Raw genomic sequence first — 13,210 nt, forward strand, 5'->3', positions numbered from 1 at the left:
AACAATGTGATTTACTGGAATTTCTTTGTAGATTCTGTCTCTCACAGTTGAGGTGTACCTACGATGAAATTACAGAACTGTCCATTCTCTGTGAGTGGGAAAACTTGAAAAATCGGCAGTGTATCAAATACTTATTTTCCCCACTGTACATGTCAGAGCTACTAACAGTCTTTGAATCCACCAGTTACAATGTAAAATTCAAACATCAACATTAAGTATTTCTCATCCCATTCTGATTCCCTTTTCCTCATTCCCATGTGTAGGCATTTAAACAGGACTCCGTAAAACATAGAACTCAACACACTGAATTCTGCCTTACTTACTTCTAGGAGTCTTTCCCAAGCGTCTCAGAAGCGCACTAAGTCCTGTTTTTTCCTTTGAGGGTGTAGCACAGAGAAGCTCTGCCTTCCCCATGAGGGACAGTTCATCTCCAGCCTGCAGAGTGAAGCTGTAAGGCTCACTGTCTTCACTGAACTCCCCTGAAACCACCTGCAGCACCCACATGCATGGATATATACAGTAGTTGTGAGAAAGCATTGCTCTAAGGCTGTATGCAGCCTAAGTCATGTTACTATGAAACTATGGTGTAAACTGGGCAGACCAAGATACAATGTTACCACCCTCAAAAAGGTTCAATAAAGTCAAGCAGAGCTGAAAATGCTTTATACTATATGAAGATGTGATAAAATGCTAACCTTGACACTAAAGGTGATCATCTCCATGACAAAGACCCGGTCAGGGAAGACTCCAGCAACTTCCTCCACACTGGAGAAATACTGGACTGGATCCCTGATGTCCCGGTCTTCATCCAGCAACTTGAACTTGCCTGCAAAAAGCATGAAAAGAGGACAAGGATGAGGGGGGCTCAGGAGAAGGGATGAGAGGGGAGGGAGAAGTAGCTGGTGAAGGAAGTGAAGGAAAGGAAAAAGAAGAACCAAGTGGAGGGAGCCCAGAGGAAAGAGGAGGATGAAGATGAAGGAAGGAGGGAGGACAGTAAAAGAGGTGGTAGGGGAAGAGTGAAGTGCAGGTTGGAATAGGAGAAACATAATGAAGAGGTGTAAAGTTGTTTTGATTTTTTCTGTTTTTGTGGACTCTGCAGAATTGCTTCAAATACACACACCGCACCCTGTTTGGACGCAACGAATACAAAGACACCTCCGTGACCTGTGACCTGGCACCAGCTCTCGGCCAACGAACAGCCGACGGGGTTGGCATGGCAACCCATAAAGGATCCCCATTCTCACGCAGAGCAGAGACACATCACCATGGCGACACTCACACATACACTCACACACACACACACACACACACACAACTCTCTCTCCCTTTCACCCTTTCTTTCCCTTGCTCATCCCCCTCTCTGTCTGTAAATCTTTCTAATGTGCGTCCGGTAACTGTGTTTGTATTCTTTAAACTGTAAATTGTTTTGGTGCATGACACTTTGCGATGCTGCAGAGGAAAGCACAGTAGGCTCTAAATCACCCTTGATGTAAGAACTTTTTTACTAGTACTCACAGTACCCTTTACTCTTGTTTACCAGTTTATCGGTTTGTGCTGAACTGTGATAACTCTCAGAGGATCCTTCTTTTTCTCACAGAGTCAAAGTGTTTGTGTGAGTGTGTGAAGGAAATAGACATGAGAGTGAGGGAAATAGACACGAGAAAGTTTTTTTTGTCTGGGAGGCCGTGCAGAATACCAAACTCCACCATCCTCGTTGCCAGCGCCTCCCCTCTCCTCTCTCCCTCATTCTCCTATACCACCCACCTTCCAATTCAAACAGAGCCCCCAGGATAAGGAGCTTCTACCCACTGAACAACCCCAGCAAGTGCTACTTCTCAGCACAACCCCCTTCCCTAAAAAAGTGACAAGCTGAGGCAGGGGTTGAACTGAAACTGGATTTACTGCTCTAACAAACAAAACTCCAGCTCCATCCAAAAAACTCTTATAAGTTAGAGGATTGGCTACTTGACTAGAAGCTCCAAATGTTACTGGGATGTGAGAACATATTAAAACACTACTGTTACTCTGTGAGAAAATGTTACTCCAATAATAACAATAAAAACCAGTTCTTCACATTACACAGAGCCACTTGCTTTCCTGAAACTCATTCATGACAAGGGATCATTCAGCTTTTCTGTCCTCTACACTTGAGTCATCTTTGCCTCTCCCTGATTGACTGAGGAGGATACAGGCAGAAAGAGAGAGGGAGGAGGAGGGAGCATCCTGTTGTCCATCCCCAGGGAGAACCTATATTGCTTTGCTCCTGAGCTTATTTAGATTTCCTGTATGAAGTCATCACACTGACATTAGCTCATCACTGGGCTCTGATTCAACAACAGCTCACCTGTTATAGTTAAAGAGACACAGAAGACCTAAAGTATGCATACATTTAAAATGGTGGCGCTGGCTTTTTCTCATCTATAAAAATCCATCATTAATATGGGTTTAAATAACGCTACAGGGTCCAGCAACTTTCCCTGTAGAGTTGTTTACGTCCAGTCTTTATAAGGCTGTTGGACTCTTACAGTGAAACTGCTTTTTCATCAGTGGAACCATTTTGGTTCCGTATACCCAGTCACTTCCTCCTAAAATGTCCCTGCCATGAGTATCACTAATTGTTAAAGACATAAAGCCAGGCTTTTTCAAAAACTTGAAAAAATATTGAAAAAAAAAAGGAACAGCAAGGAAACCATATGTTGGAAGAAAGAAAATAAACCTATAAACCCAAATGAATCATGGAGCAGCTGTTTGGCATCTCTTAAATTGGAGGAGACTAAGTTTGACTGAAATTAAGAAGTCTACCAGGTAAAGTAAATGTGTTCTATAAATTATCGCCCAAGATGACTGCACGTTTCCTATCATCTTGTCTCTTTTATTTCTTGTTCCAGGATCTTTTCACAGCAGACATTTTGACACAGGTGTAACTGATGACACTCACTGTCATAATATCCAGCTGTTTTTATACATGAACTCCAGACTATGTCTGAAGACTATGCCCTTTCACACATGTAGCACACACCAGGAGGTAGTCCATGTCAGACATGTTCGCACCTACTGGAAATTCTCCGCTTGATTTATGCGCAGGAGTGAGCCTGGGCTGAATGAGCAGGGGGTGGGACATGACACCGACATGTAGCCAGTTTGTAATTTGGCCGTAAACAACAAGTCTCTTGCCTTGTTCGGCAATTCTGGTGCCGGCTCTTAACGATAGAAGTTCCTGAATCCGGTCGTATTTCCAGTTTGAAATTTTTATTGGCGTCTTCATTGTAAATGATTGTTTTTCTTCATCATCTGATGTTTATATTCTTCTGGTTTTACACTGGTCAAATGATAGAATGTCATCAACACTCCCACTAGCTCCATGTGAGTACTTCAGACTATATGCTGCTATGTTCTCACATGGGCTCACTGCAGCTCATTTGAACCTTGCGCAGACTTTGTAGTAGGGAGTTGAAGGAGTAAAGTTCACTTAAGGTCTGGGTCAACTGACTCGAACATTTATGTTCTCTTATACAGCTGCCAAGGGTAATGTCTACTGAATTTCAGGGTTCCAGCGTGTGTCTGAAAAGGGCTTATGGCTGCATTCCATTTATGTGAGCTATATTGTGCATGCTTGGTTTGTGGTTTTGTTAACTGGGACCCTGCTATGCACTTACTGGAACTCAGCCATCATTAATGTTGTTAGCTACACCTGTGCTTTTTCTGGTATTACAGCTCAACATGTCTGCTGTGAAAAAGGCCTATCCTTGGACTTGATTCTTGGAGTTGTTTACGTCTTACTTCTAACCACTAATATCTGCAGTATTAGCGGTCACTTGCTTCCGATGTGAAATGCTTAAATCTTTAAATTGACAATGACCTCAACAAACCCCCATTTCACCCATGTTTTTTCATCCTCCCGAAAAGGAGCCTGAGAGGCGGCAGCAGTGTGAGGTGACATCAGCGCTCCATCAATGAAGGAAGCAGCGGAGAGGAGGCATTAAGATCCAGTTACACAGCGAATAGTGTGACTGGACGGAGAGTCAGAACAATGGGATGGCGAGGATGAGCGCCGGTGAGGTCATACTGACTAGACTCATTCAGCCAGAAGATGACAAATCAGTGGTCAGAGGAGGAGTCAGGGAAGATTACGTGTGGTTGTGTGAGTGTGGACTAGAATGAGAGTGTGCGTATGGGTGTATGCACAGGGATGTATCTGTACGCCAGGCATTAATGTTAGGGACTGAATTAATCTGACAATATTTCAACATCTTTACATGTAACCATGTGCTGTAATGACTATTTCATTCAAGTTCCAGTTTTCTTCATCCAGTTTGCACCAATGTACTATCCATTAGATTACATTTAAGTTTATTTACACAACATTCCCCTTTGCTTCCCCTGAAGCTTTCAAGAAATAGTTCAACATTTCTTTTAGCCTAGTATAAAGGCTAAAAATAGGGGGAACCAGCTAGCTTGGCTCTGTCCAATCATGCATGTATATTCTGTGGCACTTCTCTGAAACTAATGGCTTGTGAGCTTGTGAGGATTTTAACATATGAAGTGGTTTTTGTGCATTCAACTGCACAAAAGGTAATGGGAAAAAAGCTCAGAGTACCTAATTAGTATTTGAATTATTTATTTTTAACACTCGGACATTTTAGGTGGACAAACAAAAGATTGACTCACTATTACGTTTTGTCCATGTCGGGGTAGAAAACCAGTGTGAGTGTGTGTTAGTGTGTGCGTGTGTGTATGTGCACACACCCTGGTACTGCAGAGGGATGTCTATCTTGGGTCCAATGACGTAGTGTCCCTCCTCTAAACTGTGGGCCGTCACTGTTGTCCACTGACGACAGGAGTGTAACAGGACCACATCCTCCTCTGATAGACCCTCCACACATTCACCTGGAACACACACACAAATCAACACACAAAAATGGATTAGAGACAGGTTTTCCTTTCTGAGATCACACTAAAGGGCTCAGCAATGGAAAACATTATTTCATCCCTCTCCCCACCCCCCACCCCACACTCACACAAACACACAGGCATTCAGGATTCAATGTCCATAATTACCGCCATCAGTGACAGGTCACCACCCCAACCTACTCATCAGGGCCCTGCTATGCAACTGGCAGCCTACAATTACACAGCCCCCATACACACACACACACAAAAACACACGTCTCTCCAACTTTCACTAGACCCAGCACGGCAGCATCGATTTCTGCTGATAGCAGAGTGGTACAGTTGAAACACACAGCACACCACACACTTTCTCTCTTACACACAGATGCACATTATTTGTTGCTCTTGTTACTCATGGATAGCTGTTACTCCTGGGCCTTTTAGTCAAACGATCATGATGATGAATGGCTGAATACAAACACAGGACAAACAACGAGGGATTCTACTCTCTTTTGGGTGTTTGGCCTATTGCCATTTTTAAAGCTTAGATATTAGCTTGGTTGTTAGCAATCGAGATAACTTTGTATGTGTTGGTTTATCTTCACTGGTGCTAGATTTAACCAAAACTAATAGCAGTAAGTGAGGAAATTCAGCTTTTTGTGGTGTGTGCAAACAGCCACTTCTTGTGCATTTTCTGTATAGCCAAAGTGTGACTGTTTGTTAGTTGATAGCATGCAGTCTTGAGGACACACATTGTATCAGGAAATCCCTTATCACGCTGTATTCCACCCACACAGAGGCACACACACACCACCACAGTCTCTCCATACAGATAGCAGTTTTGTTGTTTGTTGTTGTTAAGATGAAGGGGAGAAAAGCTCGCACGAAATGCTGACATCCTGGCCTGCTGTAAATAACTAATCACCATCTGGGTTGGGTGGCTGGGCAAACAAGCTGGCATCTGTGGAATAACTACAGTGCAGTTAATAAACACCCACGGGTGCTGTCTCTATACAATCCACACGCGCGTAGCCAGAAGTAAGGTGCGTAATTTTCGTGCACCATGACACGGCGTTGGGTGCACGCTTTTGTCCATCAAGCAAAGTTTGAGGTTTCTTCCTCGTTAGTATTCACCACATTCACCGACAGATTACAGCATTTACATATGAAAAGAATTGAGCAGCACTTCAGCAGCACAACAGACACTTTGTGGCTTTCCGGCCCTCGCTGGACTGGAACAATTTTGGCTATGACACCCATCACCCTTTCCCAAAGCAAAGACAGCAAATCTGGTTCGGTATAGCATCACGTTGGCAGCAAAACATAAAACAGATAAATAGAAATGTGAATGCAAATATTACACGATAACTCCCTTACGCAAGTAAGTGAGTTGACGTAAACTAGGAAAGTCTGTGTGCGAGAATAAATTCTGGAGCTGTATCAAGGTTGCCTGAATAAAACGAAATAATAACGGAAATAAGGCGAAGTTGGTTTCAAAATAATAGCGCCAAATATAACGAGAGCTGAGCCGGTCAATAAATAATAAAACTTGTAGATATATTGCACAGCTTTTCCCAAAAAAAGTACAATGTAATCTTTTATTTTGCTGATTATTTATAGAGCTATTGAGTTTATCTTTTGGTTTATGAAATGTCAGAAAATAGTGAAAAATGCCTGTTACAATTTTGAAAAACCAAAACTGACTTCTTTAAATGTCATTTTGTCTGGTAAACAGCCTAAAACTATTAAATGTTCTGTTTATATACAGAGAAATATCAACAAAACCTCATTTAATAAGCTGAAACTAGGAAATGGTTTTGTCTGGAAAACTACTTTATTAGTTATTCAACTAATTGTTTTAGCTCTAATCCTCATTAAAAATGTTGTACGTTATGTAGTCATTTCCGTTTTGCTAACAGACACTGTTTTGCAAAGATCATGCGAGGCTATTTATTTTATTATTTAAAAGTGAATTCATCTCCAAAAAGTTTTTCTCGTGTTAAAAACCGTCACGTTAAATGACTTATTCTGAAAGTTTTACCGGAAGCGGTAAGTATTCCAAACTTGACGCTAAAATGCTCCAGGGATTCTTCGGTAAATTGCAACGCTTGTTCTTACATTCCAGCGTCGTTATACTCTCAAACCCCACTTTTACAGACACAGTTCTTCCTGGATAATGGGATTCGTTCTTTTTCCCAAGTGGAAATCCACATTTATCGTTAGTTCTTATAGTTATCACGGGGTTTTTTAATCTCTGGTGCTATGAAGCATCAGATGAGCTTTAGAGTTGGTTTACAGTTGTCAAAAGAATACGCCAACTCTAAAAGTTCTTAACGGGTGTACTGGCGGTCGAAACACCGGGTGACGGTTGTCTCTTACCGTGGGCCAGACGGACCAGAGTGGGCAGACGGAACTTGCTGACCACTGCGTCTAACGGCAGCGCCAACGGGCTTCAAGTGATCTCCGACAGGCTCGCCGACAACTTCTCCATCCTTCCGGGTCATCACGGTACCGGAGATAATGGTGGCGATGAAGCGCAGGAGGGAGAGTATGATGGTGGTGCTATTATAGCAAAGAGTTTCGCCATGTTTGAATGTAGCAAAGAGGGAACGCAGTCACAGTCGGTGCGCACGAGCGGTGGGAGGGAGCGCGAGCCCTCTCTCCCTCTCTGTCAGTCAGCGTTTGTCCAACACCACCCACACACACGTGAACTAAATAGCAAAGAAAAACTTAGATTTTGTAGTTTTTATTATTATCATGGAGATCAAGTATCAAGCATAGATGTGAAGAGGCCCTTAGAAACTCATATAACCACAGATTGAATAAAATCTGATAATGTAGCCTAATAATCATCTAATAATGACATAAAAACAGTGAAAGCAAATCATATGTTTTTGCACATAGGCCTATTAATGAAATAAGTTATCACATTTTGCACAAGTGTTTGGGTTTAGTGACTGTATGACTTACAGAAATTTGCTAATTTACTTAGCCTAACTAAAATTGAATGTAGGAAACCTAATTTATAGACCACAACATTTTCTACACAACAAAATGCAACTGAGCCCCAAGAGGGCAACTTTATAAAAGTCTAGACCTACATGACATCATGAAGAGGCAAAGTTGTATGATTGGAAAATGAATAAATATTAAAGTTTTGGAGTAAATTAAACCTGGTTTGGGTGGATTTTATGCTTAGCTTTAACACAAGAGATGCTACAGATACAAGTGCATGACTTAAATTTAAGTCTGATATGGGGTTTCTGCCCAAAGATGTTGAAACAAGACATGTCTGCAAGTCCAAAATATAGAATTGACATTGATTTCAAAACATTATCAAAATGTTCCTTTGTTCAAACAAGACAGGTAATACCATCTTCTATACACCAATTATGCAGGTGTATTTAAAGCATTTACACCTGTAGTTCTACCAGTGGCATGTGTAGGTAGATGTTACAGAAGTGCAATCAGTTAATCTACCTCCTCACCCAACACTAAACTGACCCCAGGCAGGTCAGGTGGTCAGTCTGGTCAGCTCACTCTCAGTTCAGTGAACCAGACTGTAAACAGAAACGGATTCATTTGCTATTGATTTATGTCAACAAAAGATTGTGATGTTACAGTCTTTTGTCCCATAACCCTGAATGAGCTGTTCAAAAGATTTATATACTGTAACTGATATTACGTTTAATATTGTACATTACAGCACAATTCAGAACAAGAGGTTTGTGTGCAGATTATCACTTATCAAGGTGAGGCTTGCCCCATCACAACTATTTGGATACATTAGTGATGCCTGACTTCCTAGAATGAACCAGCACCCACTCAACACCAAATGTGGCAGTGCTGTAGTTTATCCTGTCTACCCAATTAGTTAAAATGTAAACCCAAACCGATTCATTTGGTTCATTAATTGGTCACTCATTCTCAGGTTTTACTCACAACAGGATAGGGCAGATACTGAACTACTCAGGACCATGAACAACCAATAACGGATTTATAGTTACTGAATATTGCTTACTCCTCCCCTAAACTTCAAAGGTACTATTTGGAAAGTTCTTTAAACTGTTGATGATAGGTCTTAAAAGGTGTGGTGTTAAGTTTTCATTGTACACCAGTAAGCATGCCTGCAAAGACTGTGTTGAATAATACATTAATTTTCTGGGGAGATGCTGCTGTCTCCTCACACTGCTGGTCAGGAGAGCCCATAGTCAAGAAAATGAGCAAAGCTTTGGATAACAACTTTATTTGTTTCGTATTAACAAAAACGCAAATATAAAGCTGGATGTCTGGACTAGTGACTGGGGCATTATTTCACAGCAGGTGGAGGGGTTGTCAGCCTTATGGAGAACTCAATGGGCAGGCTCTGCAAAAAAGCAGAAAGAAAAACACCTGTTTAATAACAAAGTGGCAAAACTGACCCTGTTCAACCAACCATGGGCAGACTGTAGTGAACTCCATGCACAAATAAAGTGAACTCCATGCACAAATAAAACAAATCGCACTGTGAATAATAGGTTGGCCATCTGTCAGTGACATCTAGAGGAAAACACATGCACAGCATAAAAGATTCTTAAAAACCTCATTAAAATGCAATTCTGCCACAAATGAGTCCTGCTCATTGGCCAATACACCATAGATCATTAGAATGGCTACCACCTCAACATTATTATTATTATGGTAAAATCTAATGGTAGACAAATTTAAACTGCCTCACAGTATATATATTATCATACTGCCCAACCCTAAATATAGAGTATGAACAAAGATGTTAGGCTACTTACTGTCTTTCACAGCCTTCTTCTTGCCTAAAATTAAAAAAAGAGATATTATATTAGTCACACTAACTCATACCACTGAGACACTTTGCATTATAGAGCCTATGCTCAGGCAGTTAACCAAGTGTTTAATGATGCAGGATCATAGCATTTATTTAGTGCTTTGAAAGCCAGATTTATTATTTCACACCTGTTTCCAGACCTTATTGACAATATTTTGTATAGACACAGTTGTAGTTTTGTACCTGATTTACTGATGGATTTTACAAGGTAATCAAATACAAAGAACTGCAAAGGTTGTCTGATTTATAATAGTCTGTTCAAACAACTACAATAAAGGATCAAGACAGTGATATCAAATTTGGAAGCTGCTAGAAAACCAACTACATTACTCCGCATTCCGTTTGTATTATAGAGTGCAGCTGCATTTTCAACTCAATCACGTTTGAGTCTTCAACTCACCTCCATAGGAGAGTTTATAGTACAGGTATGTCATGATGCCAAGACCCACCCACACCTCTTGGTATGCCTTGGTGTAGTACGGGCCCATCTTGGACCACCAATTTGCAAACATGCGCCCAGTCATCTAAGGGAGAAAAGCAATAGCATAGTATCAAAACAGCCCTTATGTGCACAGTCAATACAACGCCCTTAGATAGCAGTTTGTTTCATTATAGGCATGTCTGGAACATCTGAAGACCTAGCGTCATGGATTCTCTAAACAAATAGAGACAACACCAAACTTCATTCAAAATTCTGCCACTTTTCTGATGTGTCGATTCCAAGCTTACTTGACAGAACTAACATTAGGTATTTAAATGCTTATAAGAGTTCATAATTTCAGCATAATGTATTTTTATAATAGGCTACACACATTTCGACTAAAGCCAAACTTCAGAAACCAGGTAAATCATTCAGATAGTCACACTGAATGTAAAGTTGCTGTTCTGAAAATAGGTAGCCTTCATTGTCAGACCGAACGTAAGCTAATGATATTTGGCCACTCAGTGATCAAACGAAGGGGTAAAATGGCACTATTTTAATTTTACGATCGTGACTGACTGTTAGTAGAAGGAAACACATTGTTTTTAAAATTGATGTGTCTAATAACTAACCTTTACTAATATCATAAATGATAACAATGTTACTGGCTAATGCTACTGCTAACATTACAACATCCAATCTACAGTATTAAATCAGCAGTAGCGTTAAAACTATGCAGTAGCCTCCTATTTAATGCACAAAGCACGAAAACGAAGACTTACAAACTAACATGCAGCTGATATTTATAATGCGCTCATTTAACTTGTCAAGCTAATCAATCAATGGCTATATCTATTAGCATCTTCTCTGTAGTAGAAGGAACGCTTACTAGCCTCAACGGGAAGCTAGCTAGCGAAATACACCATGAAAAGTAGCGCGCACAACAGAGATGACAGTTTCACTGTAAACTGGTGTTGTAACACAATAAATATTTTTTCTTTAAATCAAAGTCACCCAACTAAATAAGTGTAAACTCTTCTCTTACTTTTCAGTTTGACACACTGCAGTGAGAAGGTCAGAACAGCCACTGCAGCTAAACGTGAAAGTCGTGAGGAAAGCTTCTTCTACTCTGAGAAATGTAGTAGTTTGTGCATGTTTTGCTATGTAGCGCCACCAAACGGCAGCATACGATTGATATATTTGATGGTAAATGTTGGATTCCAAGACTCCGGAGTAGCCAAAGGTAAGGTTGGGGTCACGACCGGTTAGGTGTAGATTAAGTTAGCTACGGGGAAACAGACTTTCTCCCAGACTCAGCTCTTAACACTAACCTTTATCTCTTGGGTCTGCCCTGTTGCTAAACAACGTAATCTTTCTCCCTTGACTCATTTAGTTTTTTTGTGACAACTGAAGTATGGGAATAATGTGCTGCTGTACACCAAGCATTGATGACAAGTCACTGTCATTTTCATATTCTTAAATACAAAAATAATACAATCATATTCAGTGCTATCAATAAATATTGTACATGCTGTATAATATTATCATCTAGTGACTTGCTTCCAGGAACGGTGGTTAGCGCCTTTGCCTCACGGCAAGAAGGTTCTGGGTTTGAGCCCTGGCTGACGCGGGGCCTTTTTGTGTGGAGTTTGCATGCTCTCCTTGTGCCTGCGTGGGTTCTCACCAGGTACTCCGGCTTCCTCCCACAGTCCAAAACATGCCACTTAGGTTGATTGCTGACTCTAAATTGCCTGTAGGAGTGAGTGTGGGTGTGTGTAGTTTTCTGTTTGTAAGTGTCAGCCCTGTGATAGACTGGCGATCTGTCCAGGGTGGACCCCACCTCTCACCCAGTATCAGCTGAGATTGGCTCCAGCCCCCCCATGACCCTATTCAGGATAAGCAGTATAGATAATGGATGGATGGAAACTAGAGGGATACAAAACTGACATGTCAGGATCACTATCACCTTGATACCAGTTTCTAGTAACTGTTGATTTTATAATAAGCATTTTCTAAACTCTATGGAAATACACTACAAAAAACTTTCTGCCTCAGTTTCAATAATTTTTAACATAGTGCACTTTGCCTGCCTTTAATTTAATGCTAAAGGATGTTACACTGTTGTAGACTTTCCAAAGGAACACATTTTATATCCTGTTCTGCTTTTATACAGTGTCTTGTCTTACCCTGTTATAGCAGAGGTGGCAATGTGAGGTGAGGGTGCAGCTGCTATGTGGCACACAGACTATCCACCAGCTCTGGCTGCTCACCATAGTGAAACAACAAAACACTGGCACTGTTCTCAAGGGCAAAAATGGCATTGTGTAACATGTTCTACTGTTTCTCTTCAGGTGAAACAATAAATAAAAAACATAAATACAGAGATAATTCAGCCCCTGATGTAGTCTGACTTTATAAGTCACATATTGAAAAGAAATTTGCTGCCAGTGATCATGTACTATGAACTGTAATTGAACAGTCTTAAAAGATCATATGACTCAATCCGAAACCTGTTGAGAAAAGCAAAAGTAGAATTAAATATTTATTAAGTACTGTATTTTGGAGAGTCATCATGTGCTGGGAAAGTTGAAACATGTGCTGGGAAAGTTGAAACATGTTCACATTAATGCATTCAGCCAAAACTATTTCATTATTACATAGTGAAAGAAAATCACAGAAAGGAAGATGGAGACAGTTGTTGTGTTTTTGGTTTCTGAAACACCAATAACAAAGCTGCATAGTAATCAACTGCCTTTGTTGTGTTATGATTAATTTTTAGCCAACATGTACTAAGCTGGGATGAGACTGTGCAGAAGAGATTTGGGTCGGCAGTGAGTGTGGGCGGGACTTTCCACTCTTTTCTGTCCTCGTGCTCTGATAGGCAAGAGACACCTTGCTTCATTTATGAGCACCTAAAGGCCATGTCCTATTTGAAGGCACTCATCAGAGCTGTGCCAAAATAAAGGACACAGCTGAAGAGATTTACTGTACACCGTTCACATACCACTGGGTTCTTTACTGAATATGCACTAAAGTAGCTGTGTGTGTTGAGTACAGTC

General features: G+C 40.9%; 2 protein-coding genes across 2 annotated transcripts in view; both read right to left on the minus strand.

The window, feature by feature from the left end:
• Nucleotides 1-7,394, minus strand: part of gareml (GRB2 associated, regulator of MAPK1-like) — a 15,007-nt gene extending 7,613 nt beyond the window's left edge. The window contains exons 1-5 of the mRNA XM_020603866.1: nt 7,313-7,394; nt 6,268-6,564; nt 4,747-4,887; nt 696-826; nt 324-489 (exon numbers count right to left, since the gene is read on the minus strand). Of these exons, the coding sequence (XP_020459522.1) occupies nt 324-489; nt 696-826; nt 4,747-4,887; nt 6,268-6,564; nt 7,313-7,394 (817 nt within the window). The remainder of the gene's footprint in view (nt 1-323; nt 490-695; nt 827-4,746; nt 4,888-6,267; nt 6,565-7,312) is intronic.
• Nucleotides 7,395-9,120: 1,726 nt separating this feature from the next.
• On the minus strand, nt 9,121-11,304 carry atp5mj (ATP synthase membrane subunit j). Its single transcript, XM_020604071.1, has 4 exons — nt 11,197-11,304; nt 10,131-10,254; nt 9,675-9,698; nt 9,121-9,256 (listed from the first exon to the last, which is right to left on the minus strand). Exons 2-4 carry the CDS (start codon nt 10,252-10,254, stop codon nt 9,243-9,245), a joined length of 162 nt encoding a protein of 53 aa, XP_020459727.1. The 5' UTR covers nt 11,197-11,304; the 3' UTR covers nt 9,121-9,242.
• Between the last annotated feature and the right edge of the window lie 1,906 nt (nt 11,305-13,210).

This window comes from Monopterus albus, unplaced genomic scaffold (genome assembly GCF_001952655.1).
Source record: "Monopterus albus unplaced genomic scaffold, M_albus_1.0 scaffold63.1, whole genome shotgun sequence".
NCBI lineage: Eukaryota > Metazoa > Chordata > Actinopteri > Synbranchiformes > Synbranchidae > Monopterus > Monopterus albus.

What these genes read in the sequence shown, in the direction of transcription:
- atp5mj (XM_020604071.1), bottom strand. Translation starts at nt 10,254, where the DNA reads ATGACTGGGCGCATGTTTGCAAATTGGTGGTCCAAGATGGGCCCGTAC. An exon ending in CTATAAACTCTCCTATGGAG is followed by an intron (nt 9,699 to 10,130) that starts GTGAGTTGAAGA and finishes TTTTAATTTTAG; the next exon opens with GCAAGAAGAAGGCTGTGAAA.